Raw genomic sequence first — 21,282 nt, 5'->3', positions numbered from 1 at the left:
AAATTCGTTCTCATGACAACCTAAGCTCTTCGCAAAGTCACTACAAGAGTATACCTTCCAGAATCTTGTTCAAGGAGTCAATATGCATAAATTGTTTGATTTACAATGAGTGTAGTTTTCATTTGGAAGTTTGTCAAACCAGTATCTAAAAGTATACTCAACTGACTTTAAAGAAGATGGAAGTTTGTCAAACTAGTATCTAGAAGTTTTGCAAAATCATTGTCGAAGTCTACCTTCCAGAATCTTTTTCTCCTACGATTAGGAGCATTTTTCTTATTGGGTTTTTGCTACTTGACTATGATTTAATAAGACACCTATCATGGACTGATCCTATCCTTATGTATTCAATTTTCATCCCGAACATTATTATTATTTTTTTGCTAAAATTGAACTTATTTCAAGTTTTCTTGTAAAGGGGATTATCGTGGCATTGCAATCTTTTTTTTCCCCGATTTGAATATAATAACATTATAATTTTTTCTTCACATGACATAATACCGCTTTAATAAAGTGAGATGTTATGTGGCGGTCGAGGTGAATCGATTCTACATGAGTTTCTCGGGTATTACCCGACACAATTAGAAATTATCTCCGCAATCAATGGAATAATGTGCATCAACTTTAGCCAAGTTAATTAGCGTGCCTTCTCTTTGTATAGCTATCAAGTATAAATATCACAGAAAATAAAGATGATGTTTCATTACAACCTTAGGCTATTATTCTCTGCACGACGGCGAAGGAAGACGGCAATGTCGACAACGCCGGAAACTGCAACATCTCTTGAAATGTGTTATCAACTTATTACACAATTTAGTGCAGAAATCTGGAACCGAAGTCAAAACTGGTTCACAACTTAGATGTGGCAGCCGGAGTTGGTCTAATTCGCCTATTTAGGGACTCTTGAGTCAATGATACAATAAGCTGCGATCAAAACATACATTAACTTTAATTCATCACACAATGCTTAGATAGATGCAAACCAACAGCAACGAGAGACGAGCAGTACGTAAAAGTCTGTACCTCTCCCTTTATGTTAAACATTTGGCCCGAAACAAATTCACGCGTGTCGTAGGCAATTGGAGTCACTATCTGTTGAAAAAACATATGCATCAGTATTTTAAGTTTTTAACGAAACTGAGAATGAGGCATATTGAGACATACCACATACAGTAACCAGTCATCAGCTCTAACCGGACGGTGAAACCAAATCCTGGGAGAATATGTGAAAAAATTATATGTTTAATAACAAAAAAATTTGATCATTCCCAACTGAACGACCAAGTGTTTAGAGAAAAAAAAACAGTGACTTACGCATGTTCCAAACTAACTCTTAAGCGTTGGGGATTCAGACTTACACCCAAAAATATCAAATCCGAAGCATATGCTACAACACATCTAGAAATCAATCATACAAAAATAATCAATATATGTATATGTATGTATGTATATAAGAATCCTATAGTAACCCATGATAAAAGTTCCATGATACTTTACATTGATTTAATCATTGTCAATGCAAATACCAAGTGTGATCGATACTCACAATCATAAATAACCAGAGAACTGAATGTCAGCTTACAGATAAAATGGTTGCATACCTATGCAAAGCCTGATCGTCTGAAAGTTTTCCAATCGCTCTAAACCAGAACTTCACACTGAAATGTCACTGAATTCTACTTAGATAAGAGTTCAGTACCAAACTGATAAATCAATTTCAATAATAAAATTTTGAAATATCCTAGTTCGCATGAAGCGGGAAGCAAACTGAGGGAAAAAAAGAGGAGAGAGAGAGAGAGAGAGATTATGAATCACAGTACAGCAAGCCAACCTTGGTGCAGATTCAGTCTGATTGGTAGAGCTGTTAGGCTCACAAGATCGTATCTCTATAGGCCAAGGCACAAATTTCTTTGCAGCTGCATTGAATCGATAAGTCCTGATTCAAGCAGTCACAAATATCATATATACAACTTTTTTCATCAGCTATCAACAAGATGAGATTTGCTGAAAACAAGGTTTCGATAGAAGTTGTGAAAAAGAGATCTCTAACAAAAGTATAAACCTTGAATTACACTTTTATAAACCTTAAGAAAGTTGTTTAGTTTCTGCAACAGGAAACCTAATAAAATAATATAAACAGTTCTCTTTTCCAAAAAAATTTATTAACAAAAGTTTTCATGATACATAATCAGAAAGATCTCCTGTTCAAAACCAATATCTTTGGAACAAAACTAAATCCAGTAGACACTATATTTTTAGCAAGCCAATAAGAGAACAACATCCACTCAAGAAACTTCAATAAAGTATCATTCAAGCCCAGACAGATTGAGATCTATCCAACTTAGGGACCGGTCCAAAGCAAGATATTTTTTGTGCATGGTTTCCACCCAAGCACAGAAGTTCTGTTTCATGGAGAGTCCATCCATGAACCATCCCCTATAATTTGTCGAACAAATGAGAAGGGGCCCTTCTTGTATCTGGCTGCAGTGGTGGATCCAGGATTTCAAGCTCAGGGGGTTCGAACATAAAAGCTCAAAAAAAGAAAAAAATATATTAGACTAATTTGGTTCCGCATCACTATTTTCGACTGAATTTGGTTATTGAATAAATCAAGATTAATCTCAAAGGTAATAAAACGAACAAATTCTTCTCAACAACATAACGCAATTAGTGACTCTACAAAGATAAAATTTGTTTATGTAACATATATATTATTAATTGGGAGTTACGACTAGAGTCTAAGATTAAAAAACTTATATGAATTTGGAAGAAATAAAATTAGCTAGCTAAAGGCGGTGGAAGGGTAAATGGTGGTGGGGAATAGGGTAACTTGGGTTTAAAGTTGGAAGGTCGCGACGATTGGGGATGGGAGTTCTTAAATATAATTTGGAGATACTAGAAAAGACCGGGGTTCTAGGGCTCTATAGAGAAAACAAAGATATTTTAGATTTTAAATTTTTTATAATGACCTAGCTCAAAAACGCTGTCGATTTGACTAGGTCTTCTAAAACAAAAATTAAAAACCTATTCTTCTTCTTTGTTATAAGCACTGCTGCCTGCACATCCATGGAGGCAACAAGCCTCTCCACTGCACCTGCCCAAATTGTTGGAAGGTCCTAAAGGTCGATCACAAGTGTTTCTTCGGGCTTCCGAAGGGTCCCGGGACCCCCTGGGTCCCTATATGGATCCGCCAGTGTCTGGCTGGATATTCTTTTCTGGAGGCTACGACCCTAAACTACATAGCTGTGTGACTGTCCACTATACTAAAGTACAGTTTGTACAGAAATCCCAACTGAACTCCCCAACACCAAGAATAATAGAGATCTACAAGCCATATATCTTACCTTAGAAGACGTGGATCAAGCAGATGTTTTTCACGTAGTTCTTCCATTGACAGAAGCTGTTATGGATCAACAGTTCAGTATTTGCAACCAACCTACAAAATTGTTAACAAATAAGAAAGAAAATGTTACTTTATCCGGAGCAGGCACAGATGGCATTGTTGCTTGCTGGTGGACAAACCCTTCTTCTTCTTTCTGTAAAACAAATACAACCAATCTTACCATCAGTAGGTAACACTGCACGAGTAGCTGCCACTTTATCATACGTTGAAGGAAAGAATATAAATAATACTTCTTCGGGCACAAGTTTTATTAGCTTATCCATACAAATTTGAAAGACAGATCCAATCTCTGTTAATCATATTAAGACATAGATCATAAGATTTTAGCAATCTGATTAACAAATATTGATCAATACTTGACTTCTATCACTTTGATATGCATTTTAAAGTGCACAGGTATTAATGACAAGAAAAGATGATAACCAAGAGACCGTTATCAGATCATTTGTAAAGTGTCTAAATAAATGGTTACCTTAAATGATGCCAGTAACGTGAATATGTTAATCCCCTTTTGTATCGCGTCCACTCGTCGAGTAGCAAAGCTCTTCCCATCACGTATTCTGTGAACTTGATAAATAATGGGTGCTGCAAAAGCAATTCTCGCACATAAGCATAATACACACACACACACACACACACACATACATACATACAATCATATTGCCTCTTATCTTAAGATTTTTATCCATAGATATTAGGATCATACATAAATTACTTACTGTTGCAATCCCCAGCCAGCAGAAAATGCGCATGCACACTATGGAGAAGTTTAAGACAATCAACAGTTTTCGTTGCCGCAGCCAATGCCTGAATTAGAAGCCAAAACATATTACACATAAAACAAAAACATATTTTATTTGAATCCCAAGCCATGATCAAATTTTATTTGTGTCTGAATGAACCCAAAACTATATTGATGACAGAACAAAGAGCCTGAGTTGCAGGTATACTACAAAGCAGAAACATATTACAGATAAAACAAAAACAAATTTTTTATTATTTAATAGATAAAACAAACTTGGTGTCCCACTGCACGTAAACATTTGAACAAATATAAAGAACCCTTGTAATATTTAAATAATCAAGCTGACATCTCAATAAACAATGGGTGTTTAATTGAATATTAATATTCCAACAAATATAAAACACCGCAAACGATTGTTACAAAGATGCAGGCAATCAAGGTCAAACAAGTGTGGAGACAATCTTCGTGCACTTAACAAGGATGATATGTACTTTTTTGTCCTTTAATTTTCAGGCAGAATTAGGAAGCTTATTGTATAAAGCATGCAAGTTCTAGTTCCACAGTCCATCACAATATTTCATTTCTTTCACTACATCGACTGTGCATTCATTCAGAAACATTCAGTACATAATATTAAACAGAAAGAGAAAAAGATTCTTAATCATGCCTGTCCAACTAACTGTCCTCCAAAAACCTGTTCGAAACTTGGCGCATCTGGCAAAGTAATCCCTTCAAATATGTTTACCTTCAGAGGAGGGGGGAAGGAATAGAATCTTATCAACCAAAACAATTCTTTATATGTGGCCATATTACAAGTATTACTCAGAATAATTCTAAAATGCAGTATAATATAGAATTACATAATCTCTCTCCACAGAATGCCAATCATCAGCAAACAAGAAAATAAAACATCATATATTTCTATGCAGAAAGAATAAAAATCCAGAATCACTTTACATCTGGCATATTAAGAGCAGAAATAAACATGGACAAGCCACAAGTTAAAAGTACGCAGATCCAGTTTTTACTATATTGGGTGTGTATCCGACTGAATACATTATAGAGATCAAAGTTCACTTTGAATTGTGATATATATAAGATTCGCAAGATTTCAGAAAGTAGATACTCTTTAATAATCATACACATCTGCACATTAGAACCTTAGCATCTGATGCAATTTTTCGGTCAACTAATTTGATTCTTATACATGCAAAATTAGTAAACAAAATCAACAATCACTAGAGGTCAGATAGCACACAACAATTGGCACTATAACCATCACCTCATAACTATTTACCTTTGAATGCAATGCTAGCAAATAAAACACAAACAACTCACTACATCAAATCTCTTCAACATCTTTATAACCAAATAAAACAAAGGACAGAAAATGTATTCTCTTGAAGATTTGGTAGATAAATACTTCACTTGGATCCAAATGTAATATATTCTCAACAAGAGAGCATGTCTCTTGAGCTTCATCAGCGTTCCAGATTGATTTTGGCTGCAGCAGAGAAAAATTCCCATGGGGTAGCACCAAGCAAGTCAGCTGCCAAAAGTAAGAACACATCAGAAACCACTGGTAGAATACATTAGACAGCATTTTAAAGGAAAATCTTGTGAGCTTGAGCAACCAGGTGGATGTAGTTGTCACACAGAAACAATAAAAGAAGATTGTGAAGTTGCCACTATCTATACAGCCCAATCGACTATTAAAGCCCAGGCTCGCGACCCAAATCTCTAAGCAGCCAAGAAGAAAAATGAAAAGCTAAGATATTATATGTACATTTCAACTACCTTAGATAAAGCAATCACATTGGCCTGATGTTCAATTGATGCATAACCTGCAAAATTAACTTCACATTATACTTCCTTGATAATGGACGGTGACACTTATAATTCCAGCAACATTATTACGAATTACGGGCCAATGCCTCACACGTCTGTCATCCAAAAATCTCAAGGACAAAGATTCATCATTTATATCCTAAACCAAACTATGACTTTATCCAAAGTAATCGAAGACAGTTCTGTCTCTGGTTTCATGTCAACACCTCAACTTATATCGCATCCAGTTAAACTACTGCAACAACATACTGAACATCGAAATCAATATACCATTTGACAATATCAAATCAAGCAATCTCTAAAGATCAGAAACGGATCCTAGAAAGTAGAAACCCTATCTCATATTATATGCAGACAAATGATTAAAAAATTCTCAGTGAATCATAACAAAGCGTTATAGAAAAGTAACCCAACTTCTTATTTTCAAAACAGGAAAGATAAAACATGGATTCTGAATTCTCAGTTCTCACCATAACCAAAATAATCATATTGTTTCAATTTGAACTCAGGTCGATTTCCTTCAGCATTAACAGAACCAGTAACTTCAGCCTGTGTAAGCAACCTGCTGAATCAGACTCCAGCTCACCAACTTCCAGTTCAACTAACCAATAAGCAATCAAAATCAAACTAACCTCTCCTTCCCATATGAAGTAAACCCCGTCCCCTGTTTCGCCTTCGTGAACAACATACTCTCCACTCTCTACACACAAAAAAGAACACACTCAAAATCCTCACCACAATTACAAAAACTATACATACACAGTATTATATACGTATCTGCACATAAAGTATAAACATTTACTGAAAGAATTGAGCTTAAAATAAGCCGAAAAAACAATCAGATTATAGAAATTGACCGTAGTGTTTGACAATGACGAGCTGGGCGATTCTCTTGAGAGAGGAGCTGGGGAGCCTCTGAAGCAGAGGAACGAGGCCCAGGAACTCAATTACTGCAAAATACACGCACAGAGAGAAGCATGCTCAGCGATTTGGTAGACAAAATCGAAATTAGGGTTTGACCGCGACATACCTGATTCCGAGTCCATGGTGTGAAACCGGCGAAGTTGAAGTGGTTTGCCGATCGTTTCGCCGGAAAAAATGGACAGAGAAGGATATGATTGGCCAGGGAAAGCGGGTTGCTGTAAATTACAAACGGTAATAGAGGCAACTTAATATAAGATTATTTTAATTATTTTGGCCAAACGGGAAGAACGTGCTTATTACTTTTTTAGTCAGATGTGTAATAGAGGCAATTTAATAATATAAGTCTTAATTTTTTAATATTGCTACTATTGCCATCCGTCTGTCTTAATTTCACACTCATTTTTTATTAAAAATTTTAATTACCAATTTCTCCTCATGCAAAATGTCAAATAAGGACCAAGGGAAAACAAGATTAGACCATTCACTGCCATCCACACTCCCAGCAACTCGTAATCTCAATTCCTAAACGTCTCGTCGTCACTTCATTCCTTCTAAATTTTAATATATGTTTATTGGATCCTAAATTATTGAATCACGAATTGATCTTTGTATTCGTCGAGCTCGTTGTAATACAAATCTCAAACATACTGAATGCATCAAGCCATATATGGATGTCATCGGAGTTTCTTTCTATACCGATTTCACTTCCTATTCTTTCGGCTTTGATTCTATGATTGGTTGAGTGACTGACTCTTCGTTCTATTATTGCATCGCCTCCGTTGTCAGTCATGGGGATGGTTGTGGTGGTAAAAAGTGCAGAAGGCTGGTCGATGTTTTTCTTCCCTCTATTTCAATCATATAAATATAATCATTTTTCTTATATTAAAATATTATTGAAATAATTAAAAAATATATGGGAGAACAGGCTAGAGAAGCAATATGGATGTCGGTTTGGTGCTTCACATCGGTCAGTAATGCCTATGGGAAGGGGTAGGATGTGTTGGTGAACAATGTCAAGGGTGGAGATTGGAAGAGTACTTTGGGGATAATTGTGGATGGGAAGATAGTAGGTTATTTTTCTTAATTTTTATAGTGGCTGGGATTATAACGTGAGTATAAAAATAAGACAATGAGATGGGTCTAATAACACTCTTTTTTAATTATTATTAGAAATAGTCAACTTGTGAAATCCCGATTCTAGATTTCATTATTTAAATTTCGTATTTATGGGAATTAAATTTTATTTCATCAATTTTAGAACTATACTTAGTTACAAAGTTTGATTTTTCGTGCGCAGTCATTTAAAATTTGTAAATCTTTCGAGGTTAATCTTAATGTTTTTTTTATGGATCTCGATTTCACGAGTGCGTAGACAAAGACTGTTCGCGAAACAAAACTCTAATGAAAGAATTACGAGTGACGTAAGTTGGGGACGAAATAGTACTTTGGACTTGGTATAAATAGAAAGTCCAAGGAAGTGGGAGAAGCAGCCAATCCCTTGTAGGACAGTTGGACCCGGGTGTGACCCGTTTTAGTCCCCATTGACCCGGTTTCCTCTCACCCGACCCGCGCCCCTGCAGAGATTTGATACGCCGATTCCGCAAACCTCGAATGCTTCGATCTCGGCCACCACTTCCAGTCGACTCCCCGCCCCACACAAAGTTTACACTGTTTGACCATCATACGAGGCAGGTCGACGACACGAAGTCGTAGAACCGATGAATGGCAACCTCGCTGATTATTGAACTACTGTAAGATATAAAGGATATGGGTGATTATTGCTAGTAAGAAAAGTATGAACTAGAACCATGCTAGAACAAATCTGTAGAACTTGTACGTATAGGTGATTAGATATTCGTTTGTTTTGTGGAATCGATAACTTGTATGCTAACAATTATAATTAATGATGATTGATGTTTGATGTGCAGGGCGGGCTCAAGTTTAGTGTAGGCAGGACGATGGTCCGGGCCCAAAAAAATTAGAGCACCAAAATTATTAGTATGACATATTTATATACATTTCATAAGAGTAAATTTATAAAATTTGGTTTAATGACAAAAAAATTTAACTAGAACTGGTAATTTTGTTGTTTGAAATTAATGAGTAGGTTTTAGGTTCAAAACACTGTGTGTGGTTATTTAAATTCCAATTTTTACAAATTTCTTTTCATAACAGTATAAATTTATAAAAATGTGGCTAAATGATTAGAAGTTTAATTAGAAGCAATGGTTTTTGTATTTAAAATTAACGAGAGGCCATAAGTTCGAAATGTTATGTGCATGTTTATTTTTTTCAATATTTACGAATTTTTGTTGGTTGTTAATTTATTTTTAATTACTAGCTAGTAACTATGTGAATTGCTATTTTTAAACATGCTTTCCAATTCAAGTCTGATCTTCAACAAAGGGTAATGCGTAAACTAAATTTTTATACTAAATTTGCAAATCATATGACGTGTCATCAAAAGGTTTAATTTGGTGCCCATTCATTACTTATACATATCCTTAAAGATTCGAAAATATCTTTATTTTTTTTGGAGTTTTAACGAAACACTCATGTTACTGTTCACTTTAACGAAAAACCACATTTTTACTCTAAAAAGTCACTCCTGGTACTATTCACTTACGACACCTTTTTGTCAATTTCGTTAAAACTCAAAGTTTTCAAGCCATTTTCATTAGTTTTCCTTTATTTTTTTTAGTCTTATATTGACGAGGTTAGTAAATAAGAAAAAATGTCTCACGATTTATACAAAAACACTTTTTAAGTTTAGATGGAAAACAAAACTCATAATCTATCTACTTGTAAGCCTGAAGTTTTTTGGTTTCCTTCTCTCGATACAAAATAAATTAGATTTTTTTCATGTTTCTAAATTACTAAGTTTGAAGTACTTTTCTAAATATAATTTTATCGATGTCTTACGTGTAAAAATAAATAATTTTTTATATGAAGTAAGGGCACATTTTTTGGTGTCGCCCTGGGCCTCAAAAATCTCTGGACCGGCTCTACTGATGTGTGATGATGAGACTACACCATGTTATAGATGGTCCTGCCTAGTTAATTCGCATTGGGGGACCATTCTCATTCTAAGGGTGACGCCGCCTGGTTAATTTGCATTGGGGATTCACTACCTACTTGGTTTCTTTATTCTCATAAGTGGTTCTGCCTGTAATCAATCTGCATTGGGGAACGACACTATTGGAGGCATGTCCATGGTTCCACCTAGTTAATCTGCATTGGGGGACCATGCGCACCCTTGGGGTGACTCCGCCTAGTTAATCTGCATTGTGGGTCACTGCCTTCTCGGTGTACTTCCATAAGTGGTCCTACCTAGTTAATCTGCATTAGGGGAACACATTATTGGATGTTGTATGGTCCTGCCTAGTTAATCCGCATTAAGGGACCATACTCGTTCAAAGGGATGACTCCGCCTGGTTAATCTGCATTGGGGGTCAATGCTTACTTGATCACATTGGATCTATTAGGTGATCTTGCCTAGTTAATTTGCAAGGAAGAGCACGCTATCGGATGGATGCCTATGGTTCTGCCTGATTAATCCGCATTGTGGGGGGGGAGGGGGGAGGGGGGAGGGGGTGGGCATAAGCATTCTAGAGTTGAGTTCCGTTGAGTGGTCAAGAACACTATCTTCGTTGAACCTTATATTCTTGTGCATAAACGTTGCTCAAGGTTACTCTTGTGGTTGTAACTTAAGTTTATAATATTGGATTCTGGATATATGGATTGCATGTAGAGAAATATGGCAACCTTATGAAGGTTGGTTTTATTAAACTTAGTGATGTGATATTTGATCTTTGATTGATTAACGTAGTTAGATGTTAATATTGTGCATCTTTGATTCACTGAATCTATTATTTGATGTAATTGTGGAATTGTTAGTGGAAAACAATGTGGTATCTGTGAAAGATAAAATGACAATTTGGGCGGCTATATGGTTTTGTTAAATAGATTAGAACCTAGTTAATTACTCGTCGAGTTCCAGGAATTGAATCATTTTGAAACTGTATTTTTTTCGTTAGGAAGTGCCTTGTGGAATGTCAGAATTTATCAATGTATGAACTATGAATGGCTTGATCCCGTTCTAAAGTACGTAGGCAGTCCAATAAAGAGATTAGATGTAGCCATGAAATAAAGGATAAGTTATTGTGATGTTGAGCCATTTATTGGTATTTTTGGTCATGTCTCGAAGGCGAGACATGAAAGATGAACATGCATGTGTGACGGCACGTGTCGATTCGAAACGTATCTCGAGATCAGGGCGTAACACAACTAACTAAAATACGTCCAATGGTTTAAAAATTCACGTTAACTTATTGATACTAAGATGCCAAACGTATCCTTAAATAACGAAGAATCGTACGATCAAATTATTATTTTTTCTTTCATTAAGGGAAAACCAAAAGTCCTTGAAAGGAGGGTCTCAAGTGACGGCATAAATTGGGGTTAGACTTCTTTGACGGTGCAGCCCAGACTTAATTGCATAACACAATACGACGAAGAAGCTGATATCTTTTAACACGGTGAAGATCTTCTACGAGTGGACAGCGAGTGAGAACGATGAGAGAAATACGAAAATAGTATGACTTGGAGGAATTAGGGCGGAGGTTTGGAGCTAAACTTCATTTATCAAAGAATGAAAAAGTGGAGTTACAATCAAGATGAAGGAAGTGGAGGAGGCACTGGTTGGATTTCACGATATCATGATTGCAAAGGTGCTAACATTCAAAGTGGTAAACATGGATGCTTTCATAAACAGATTCACGTCTCTTTGGAGAGGAAAAGAAGGGGTCTCCATTTAGAGTCATAGGAAACATACATTTGCTAGCAGGGTTTGTGGGGGCAACGAGACATGTTTAGGCTTCTAGACGCTGACTAACCATGGAAGTTCAACGATGATCTAGTAATGATCGATGACAGAACGCAGAACGGAAGCAATCGATGGGAGCCTTTTTCACCAGGAACTCTATGGGTACAAATTCATAAAGTCCAGTCTCTGAGAATAATGGAATCAGTAAAGCAATCCATTAGAGGGTTAATGGTGACTGTACTGAAGGTTTATCAAACTAAACAAGGATTGTATTGGGAGATTCCTAAGAGTAAGAGTCAGATTTAAAGTCCGAGAGTCGTTGATGTGTGTTACAAAGGTTTGGGTGGATTTCAAATATGAACACTTGCCCAAATATTGCCTAATTTGTGGGCTATTAAAGCACCCTACTAGGGTTTGTAAGGAGAAGTGTTTAGATAGTGCAGGGAATGACGAGAATAGGGAACGCAATCCTTTCCTTTAACCGTAAAAATAGCTCCATGGCAAGGAGCAAAGATTGGAAGAGAGTCATAGACAACAACGCAAAGGCTGGAGTAATAGAAGGGAAGGCAGTTAAATTATCGAGACATGGTCCAAGAAATCAAGCAGAGCATGGGGAAGCGAGCAGGATCTAAAAAGAAACTGCTTCTACCTAGAAGCAGGAAACACCGAGGAGGGAGTAGAGTTTGAAGGACTTTGCAACCTCACCTAACTGCACACCAGAAACCATTGGTGGAGACCCTAGCAGAAAGAATACGAATGCAAAAAGAACAAGAAGAGATAGAAAGAAAAGCAAGGGAGCAGTCCTACGACGCAGGGTTGATCGATCCGGGTGGAGTAGTGGCACCGGGGATTGAGAATGTTAATCTTAAATGTCTAGATGAGAAGACGGAAGCAAGGAAATGAATAAAAAGGTCACGTGAAAACGGCTGGAATTGACTTAAACATCGCCCTAGAGGAATCGAAAGCAAACAATCAGGTATGTGAGCAACATTTTGAAGGAGACGGAAGAGCAAACATGCTCACATAGGATTCTAACCCATTTAATCTTGGGCCTGTCACTGAAGCTATCTCTCGAAAAAAAAAAAGGAACAAAAAAGAGAGGGCGGCAGGCCATGGAACCAGAGAGTTAGGAACTGTATGACAGAAACAGAAACGTTAACTCGGAAGTTTCACTTTCGTCAATGAGGCGAATGAGACCAGCCTTGAGGGGTCTCCACGGTCGCTATGAGACTACTAGTATGGAATTATGCAGGTATTTGGGGTGACCTAACATTTGACAATCTACTGGAGTAAAATAGGCTCCACACCTTCGACATAGTGATACTACTAGAGACTAAGAATCGTAGTCATCGTTATGATTTTCTTAAAATGAAGTTGGGTAGGGACTTTATGTATGTTGTGGAGCTAGAAGGGATAGGCGAGGTCTTTGTATGTTTTGGAATGATGATAACCGAGTTTTGCTGGTTAAGTATGCAGAGTTTCTAAGAGAGGTATGCATCCAAGACGATCAGAGCAACTGCTCGTGGAGATTATTTGCCGTTTATGCAAGCACGGAGAAAGAAAAAAAAAAAAAGGAAGGAGCAGTGGAATATGTTGAGTCAACGCATGGAGGGAACAGAGATCGGTGTTTGTTGATAGTTGACTTCAACGATATTTTGGAAAGTAGTGAATATGAAGGGGGAAAATTTTAAAACTGACTAGTGTGAGAGACTTCCGAGACTTAGTAGCAAGGAATGGACTTTAAGATTTACCAAGTTCTAAAACTGACTAGTAAACTGAGATTAACCATTTTTTTTTTTTAGTTAAAATCGAACCTATTTCAAGTTTTCTCATGAAAAGGGATTATCGTAGCATTGCAATCTTTTTTTTTTCTTTTTTTTTTTTCTGCTCAAGACATCGTAAATTAAATGATAATAACATTATAAATTTTTCTTCATGACATAACATACTACCACTTTATTAAATTGAGATGCTATGTGGCAATAAATTTATTTTATGTAAGTTGCTCGGGTACTATCAGACACAATTAGGAATTATCTCCATAATCAATGGAGATACTGTGCATCAACTTTAGCCAAGTTAATTAGTGTCTTCTTTTGCTCAAAAAAAAATTAGTGTCTTCTCTTTGTATAGCTATCAAGCATAAATCATCTCTCCCAATTATATAGATCAATTTGGCATACATTATTATTCCATCGTTCGGAAAACAAATAAAAAATAAAAAAACAAAAGAAAAATGTAGTGTAATTTTCACCAAAAAATAAAAGGAACATCGTGCAGAGGGTTTTGACCAAAACGGCACCAGTTAAAATGTAAACAAAAACGCAGAGTAATCAAACATTTAGATCGCAACAAGAACAAGAACATCACAGAATATAAAGATGATGTTTCATTGCCACTTTAAGCTATTATTCTCCGCACGACGGCAAGGGAAGACGGCTACATCTCTTGAAATGTGTTATCAACTTACTACACAATTTAGTGCAGAGAAATCTGGAACCGAAGTCAAAACTGGTTCACAACTTGGATGTGGCAGCCGGAGTTGGTCTAATTCGCCTATTTAGGGACTCTTGAGTCGATGATGCAATAAGCTGCCATCAAAACATACATTAACTTTAGTTCATCACACAATGCTTAGACAGATGCAAACCAACAGCAACGAGAGACGGCAGTGTGTAAAAGTCATCACCTCTGACCGGACGGTGAAACCACATCCCGGGAGAATATTTGTAAAACAAAATGTTTCATAAAAAAAATTTGATCATTCTCAACTCAACGACCAAGTGTTTAAAGAAAAAAGAAAGGGACTTACGCTTGGTCCAAACTAACTCCTCTTCTGCGGTCGGGATGCAGACTTACACCCAAAAACATCAAATCTGAAGCACATGCTACAACACATCTGGACCGCGATCAACTCAATGCATGAGTTAAATCTCTTAAATGATGTTAAGGACCTCGATCAAAATATTTAAACAAACAAGGTTTTAGTCTAACAGTTTGGTTGATTAGGGATTGAAACCAAAATAACCCCTTAAATAAATAAGAGTATGGATATCTCGAGTCAAAATAACCCACCAACTTGGGTTCCATTTCTCCGTCTACCGAAATTCACCTTTCAAACACAAATAATTTCACGTCAACTCAATATGAGTTCAAAATGTGCTATTGACTTATTACACTGCTACATCTCAATACAATTGAAATGTGTTATTAACTTATTACACAATTTAGTGTAACGTTTTGACAATTAATGCTATATAGTTCCATTATTCTATATAGTTGTAAAACCCAGTGCACAAATCTGGAACCAAACTCAAACTGGTTCACCGGACATGATCACCCAACGCTGCTTTTAGATGTGCTACAGTATTCTGCGCGCACCAACCAGCTCACAACTTAGATGTGGCAGCCGGAGTTGGTCTGATTGGCCTGTTTAGGGACTCTTGGGTCAATGATACAATAAGCTGCCATCAAAACATACATTTAACTTTAGTTCATCGCACGATGCTTACATAGATGCAAACCAACAGTGAAGAGAGACGGGCAGTACATAAAAGTCTATACCTCTCCCTCTCTGTTAAACATTTGGCCTGAAACAAATCCACGTGTGTCGTAGGCAATCGGACTCACTATCTGTTGAAAAAACATATGCGTTAGCATTTTAAGTTTTCAACGAAACTACACATAAGAATGAGGCATATTGACACATACCACATACAGTAACCAGTCGTCAGCTCTAACCTGACGGTGAAACCATATCCTGGGAGAATATTTGAAAAAAAAAAATGTATGTTTAATAAATTTTTTATCATTCTCAACTCAATGACCAAGTGTTTTAAAGAAAAAAAGTGACTTACGCATGGTCCAAACTAACTTGACTCAACTTAACTCCAATTCTGCGGTGGGGATTCAGACTTACACCAGCAAATATCAAATCTGAAGCATATGCTACAACACATCTGGAAATCAATCATACAAAAATAAGCAATGTATATATACAAGAATAAAGAAAAATAGATGTAGTGCACTATGTTTAACAATAAAATATGTAAAGAATCAATCATACAGGAAACAATCACCATCTCTGCAAAACAATATTCACTAAAATAAATATCCTATCGTAACCCACAACGAGAGTTCCTCTAATTTAATTTCACTGTCAATGCAATTACTAAGTGTGATAGATCTCACAAGCATAAATAACCACAGAACTGAACATCAGCTAACAGATAAAATGGATGCATACCTATGCAAAGCCTGATCGTCAGAAAGTTTTCCTTTTGCTCTAAACCAGAACCTCAAACTGAAATGTCATTGACTTCTACTTTAGATAAGAGTTCAGTACCAAAACTGATAAATCAATAGTCACAACAACAACAAAGCCTTTTATTTAATAATAAAAAATTGAAATATCCTTGTGCACATGAAGCATGAAGCAAACGGAGGAAAGAAAAAGGAGAGAGAGAGCGAGAGATTATGAATCACAGTACAACAAGCAAACCTCGGTGCAGATTTAGTCTGATTGGTTGAACTACTAGGCTCACAAAATCGTATCTCTATAGGCCAAGGCACAGATTTCTTTGCAGCTGCCTTGATTCGATAAGTCCTGATTCAAGCAGTCAAAAATATCATATATATAACTTTTTTCATCAGCTATCAATAAAATGAGATTTTCTGAAAAAAAAAAAAAAAAAAAAAAGTTTCTATAGAAGTTATAAAAAAGATCTCTAACAAAAGTATAAACTCTACACTTTTATAAACCTAGATAGTTGTTTGCTAAGGTCTTTGATACAAAAAACCTAATAAAATAAAATAAACAGTTAACAACTTTTCGAAATTATTTATTAACAAAAGTTTTCATGATCCATAATCAGAATGATCTCCCGTTCAAAATCAATTCATCAGAACTAAACTAAATCCAGAGACACTATACTTTTAGCAAGCCAATAAGAAAACAACATCCACTCAAGAAACTTCAATCTAGCATCATTCAAGCCCAGACGAACTGAGTGTCCATCCAACTTAGGAACCAGTGTGCATGGTTTCCACCCAAGCACAGAAGTTTTGTTTCATGGAGAGTCTAGACTCCATGAACCATCCCCTCTAATTTGTGGAACAAATGAGAAGGGGCCCTTACTGTATCTGGCTGATATTCTTTTCTGAAGGCTACTCTAATTTATGGAACAAATGAGAACGGGCCTTTACTTTATCTGGCTGGATATTCTTTTCTGAAGGTTACAGCCTTAAAATACATAGCTGTGTGACTATGTCCACTACACTAATAGTAAAGTTTGTATAGAAAATTAGAAATCCCAACTCAACTCCCCAACACTAAGAAAGGGGAAGAAAAATGAAATAAACAAACAAATGGGTAAATTACAAGCTAATTTTTTAACAGGCATGATGCATATAATAGAGGTCTACAAGCCATATATATCTTACCTTGGAAGACGTGGATCAAGAAGACGTTTTTCACGTAGTTCTTCCATCGACAGAAGCTGTTATGGATCAAGAGTTCAGTATTTGCAACCACCCTACAAAACTGTTAACAAATAAGAAAGAAATTTTTACTTTATCTGGAGCAGGCACAGATGGCATTGTTGCTTGCTGGTGGACAGACCCTTCTTCTTCTTTCTGGAAAACAAATACAACCAATCTTACCATCAATAGATAACATTGCAGCAGCAGCTGCCATTAGCATACATTGAAGGAAAGGAAATAAATAACACTTCTTAGGGCAAAGACTTAATAGTTTATCTCTACAAATTTGAAAGGCATATCTAATCTCTGTTTACCACATTAAGACGTGGTTCATAAGCTTAATCTGATTAACATATATTGATCAATATTGGACCTCTACCCAGTTTGATATGCAATCTAGAGTGCAAAGGTATTAATGACAAGCAAAGATAATGAAGAGACTGTTATCAGATCATTTGTAAAGTGTCTAAATAAATGGTTACTTTAAATGATGCCAGTAACGTGAATATGTTAATCCCCTTTTGAATTGCATCCACTCTTCGAGTAGCAAAGCTCTTCCCATCACGTACTCTGTGGACTTGATATATAATTGGTGCTGCAAAGCAATTCTCGCACGTAAGCAGAAATATATTGACAATATATATACTCATATTGCCTCTTATCTTAAGATTTTTATTTTTAGATATTAGGCTCATACATAAATTAAAAGGCTTTGTTGTTGTTGTTGTAGGCTCATACATAAATTACTTACTGTTACAATCCCCAACGAGCAGAAAATGTGCATGCAGACTATGGAGAAGTTTAAGACAATCAACAGTTTTCGTTGCCGCAGCCAATGCCTGCATTTTATAAGCTATATTAGAAACATGTACACTACTTTAAATGAATCCCAAGCCATGATCAAATTTTATTTCTGTGTCCGAATGAACTCAAACTCTACCGATCACAGAACAATCAAATTGAGTTGCAGATATAGTTAAGAAGCAGAAACGCATTACAGATAAAAACAAAAAGAAACTTCTCATTCTTTAACAGATAAAACAAACTTGATGTCCCACTGAACATAAACATTTGAGCAAATATAAGGCACCCTTGTAATAATTAAATAATCAAGTTGACATCTCAATAAACAATGGGTGTTTAATAAAATATTAATTAATTGAATATTAATTTTAACACAAATATAAAACACTGCAAACGATTGTTACAAAGATACAGGCAATCCAGGTCTAGACAAGTGTGGATACAATCTTTGTGCACTTAACAAGGATGATATGTCCTTTGTCCTTTAATTTTCAGGCAGAATTAGGAAGCTTATTGTATCAAGCATACAAGTTCTAGTTCCACAGTCCACCACAATATTTCATTTCTTTCACTACATCGACTGTCCATTCATTGAGAAACATTCAGTAGAAAAATATTTGACAGAAAGAGAAAAAGATACTTAATCATGCCTGTCCAACTAACTGTCCTCCAAAAACCTGTCCGAATCTTGGCGCATCCGGCAAAGTAATCCCTCGAAATATGTTTACCTTCAGGGGAAAAAAAAAATTAGAATCTTATCAACCAAAACAATTCTTTGAATATGCCCATATTACAAGTATTACTCAAAATATTTCAAAATGCAGTATAATATGGAATTACGTAATCTCTCTACAAAAAATGCCAATCATCAGTAATAAGAAGAAAATAAAACCATTAATGTTTCTATGCAGAAAGAATAAAAACCAAGAATCACTTTACATCTGGCATATTGAGAGCACAAATAAATGTGGACAAGGCACAATTTAAAATTACACAGGTTAAGTTTTTACAATATTGAATGTGTATCCAACTGAATATTTTTGAGAGATCAAAGTTTTCACTTTGACTTGTGAAAATCTATGAGATCCCACGATTTCAGAAAGTAGATACTCTTTAATAATCATACACATCTGCACATTAGAACCTTAGCATCTGATTCAATTTTTTGGTCAACAAATTTGATGCTTATACATGCAAAATTATTATAAAAAATAAAAAAATAAAAAAAAATAAAAAAAAATAAAAAAAATCAACAATCACTAGAGTCAGATAGCACACAACAACTGGCACTATAAGCACACATCATAACTACATACCTTAGAATGCAATGCTAGCAAACAAAACACAAAAGAGTCACTACATCAAATTTCTTAAACATCATTATAACTCGAAAAACAAAGGATAGAAAAACTATTCTCTTAAAAGATTTGGTAGAAAAATACTTCAATTGGATCCAAATGCAGTATATTCTCAACAAGAGAGCATGTCTCTTGAGCTTCATCAGCATTCCAGATTGATTTTGGCTGCAGCAGAGTACAATTCTCATGGGGTAGCACAAAGCAAGTCAGCTGCCAAAAGTAAGAACACGTCAGAAACCACTGTTAGCATACATAAGACAGCGTTTTAAAGGAAAATCTTGTGACCTTGAGCACCAGATGGATGTAGTTGTCACACAGAAACAATATAAGAGGATTGCGAAGTTCCCCCTAATGTGTACTGCCTAATCTACCATTAAAGCCCAGGCTCGCAGCCCATAATCTCTAAGCAGCCAAAGAAGAAAAATGAAAAGCTAAGATATTATATGTACATTTTAACTACCTTAGATAAAGCAATCACATCGGCCTGATGTTCAATTGATGCAAAACCTGCAAAATTAACTTCACATTATACTTCCTTGATAATGGACGGTGACACAATTCCAGCTACATTATTACCGATCATGGGCCAATGCCTCACACATCTGTCACCCAAAAATCTTACAAAGATTCATCATTTATACCCTAAACCAAACAACGACCTTATCTAAAGAAATCGAGGACAACTACCCGTGTCTGGTTTCATGTCAACACCTCAACTTATATTGCATCCAATTAAACTACTGCAACAACATACTGAACATGGAAATTCATATACCATTTAACAATATCAAATCAAGCAATCTCTAAAGATCAGAAACGGATCCTAGAAAGCAGAAACCCTATCTCATATCATATGTATACAAACGATTAAAAAATTCTCAGTGAATCATCACAAAATGGTATAGAAAAGTAACCCAACATCTTAATTTTAAAACAGGATAGATAAAAAATGGGTTCTGAATTCTCAGTTCTCACCATAACCAAAATAATCATATCGATTCAATTTGAACTCGGGTTGATTTCCTTCATAGGCATTAACAGAACCAGTAACTTCAGCCTGTGTAAGCAACCTACTGAATCAGACTGCAGCTCACCAAACTCCAATTCAACTAACCAATAAGCAATGACAATCAGACTAACCTCTCCTTCCCATATGAAGTAAACCCCGTCGCCTGCTTCGCCTTCACGAACAACATACTCTCCACTCTCTACACACATACAAGAAAAAAATAATAATAAAAAAACCCTCAAAATCCTCACCACCATCACAAAAAGTATACATACACAGTTTTATATATGTATCTGCACATAAAGTATAAAAATTTACTGATAGAATCGAGCTTAAATTATGCCGAAAAAGCAATTAGATTATAGAAATTGACCGTAGCGTTTGACAACGACGAGCTGGGCGATTTTCTTGAGAGAGGAGCTGGGAAGCCTCTGAAGCAGAGGAACGCAGCCCAGGAACTCAATTACTGCAAAATGCACACACAGAGAGAAGCATGCTCAGCGATTGAGTAGACATAATCGAAATTAGGGTTTTTCGCGACGAACCTGATTCCGAGTCCATGGTGTGGAATCGACGAAGTTGAAGTGGTTTGGTGAACGTTTCATCTGGAAAAATGGACAGACACGGAAAGTGATCTGGTGCATCGCGGCGTGGGGTAAGAGTTTGACTCGATGTGTTGTGGTCATACGTTGCGGAACGGGAAGAACGTGTTTATTATTTTTCTTTTGGTAAAATGGGGAACAAGTTCACCCAATATTCAATTGTATTCAATTGAGAATTTGAGAGATTTTAATTTATAAATTCATGAATTTTTATGGAGTTTAACTGATTTGTAGAGATTTCATATAAAATTTTGATTCAATTCCCTTGAAATCTCATGGATAAAGG

At 36.0% G+C, this 21,282-nt stretch overlaps 2 protein-coding genes across 3 annotated transcripts; both read right to left on the bottom strand.

Moving 5' to 3' along the window:
- Positions 1 to 620: 620 nt before the first annotated feature.
- Positions 621 to 7,184, bottom strand: LOC137719410 (acyl-CoA hydrolase 2). 2 transcript variants are annotated; one of them, XR_015964622.1, is made up of 17 exons: positions 7,024 to 7,184; positions 6,851 to 6,943; positions 6,626 to 6,693; positions 6,464 to 6,542; positions 5,943 to 5,989; positions 5,569 to 5,694; positions 4,813 to 4,890; positions 4,120 to 4,207; positions 3,873 to 3,985; positions 3,471 to 3,533; positions 3,342 to 3,397; positions 1,829 to 1,933; positions 1,580 to 1,655; positions 1,312 to 1,395; positions 1,162 to 1,210; positions 1,021 to 1,089; positions 621 to 921 (listed from the first exon to the last, which is right to left on the bottom strand). XR_015964622.1 is itself a non-coding variant. In XM_068458450.2 (17 exons), exons 1-17 carry the CDS (start codon positions 7,037 to 7,039, stop codon positions 847 to 849), a joined length of 1,266 nt encoding a protein of 421 aa, XP_068314551.2. In that variant the 5' UTR covers positions 7,040 to 7,184; the 3' UTR covers positions 621 to 846. The 2 variants fall into 2 exon arrangements, 1 of the variants encoding a protein (XP_068314551.2); XM_068458450.2 differs by having other exon boundaries at positions 1,599 to 1,655.
- A 7,612-nt stretch (positions 7,185 to 14,796) lies between these two features.
- On the bottom strand, positions 14,797 to 21,124 carry LOC137719409 (acyl-CoA hydrolase 2). Its single transcript, XM_068458449.2, has 17 exons — positions 20,940 to 21,124; positions 20,768 to 20,860; positions 20,526 to 20,593; positions 20,361 to 20,442; positions 19,846 to 19,892; positions 19,470 to 19,595; positions 18,678 to 18,755; positions 17,975 to 18,062; positions 17,706 to 17,818; positions 17,314 to 17,376; positions 17,185 to 17,240; positions 16,244 to 16,348; positions 15,989 to 16,045; positions 15,600 to 15,701; positions 15,454 to 15,502; positions 15,307 to 15,375; positions 14,797 to 15,206 (listed from the first exon to the last, which is right to left on the bottom strand). The coding sequence occupies exons 1-17, from the start codon at positions 20,953 to 20,955 to the stop codon at positions 15,132 to 15,134; spliced, it is 1,287 nt and encodes a 428-aa protein (XP_068314550.2). The 5' UTR covers positions 20,956 to 21,124; the 3' UTR covers positions 14,797 to 15,131.
- Between the last annotated feature and the right edge of the window lie 158 nt (positions 21,125 to 21,282).

This window comes from Pyrus communis, chromosome 1, assembly GCF_041283825.1.
Source record: "Pyrus communis isolate YQ-2024b chromosome 1, ASM4128382v1, whole genome shotgun sequence".
Classification (NCBI taxonomy): Eukaryota; Viridiplantae; Streptophyta; class Magnoliopsida; order Rosales; family Rosaceae; genus Pyrus; species Pyrus communis.
Note: the sequence above shows the minus strand (reverse complement) of the source record. Positions and strands in the feature narration are given on the sequence as shown.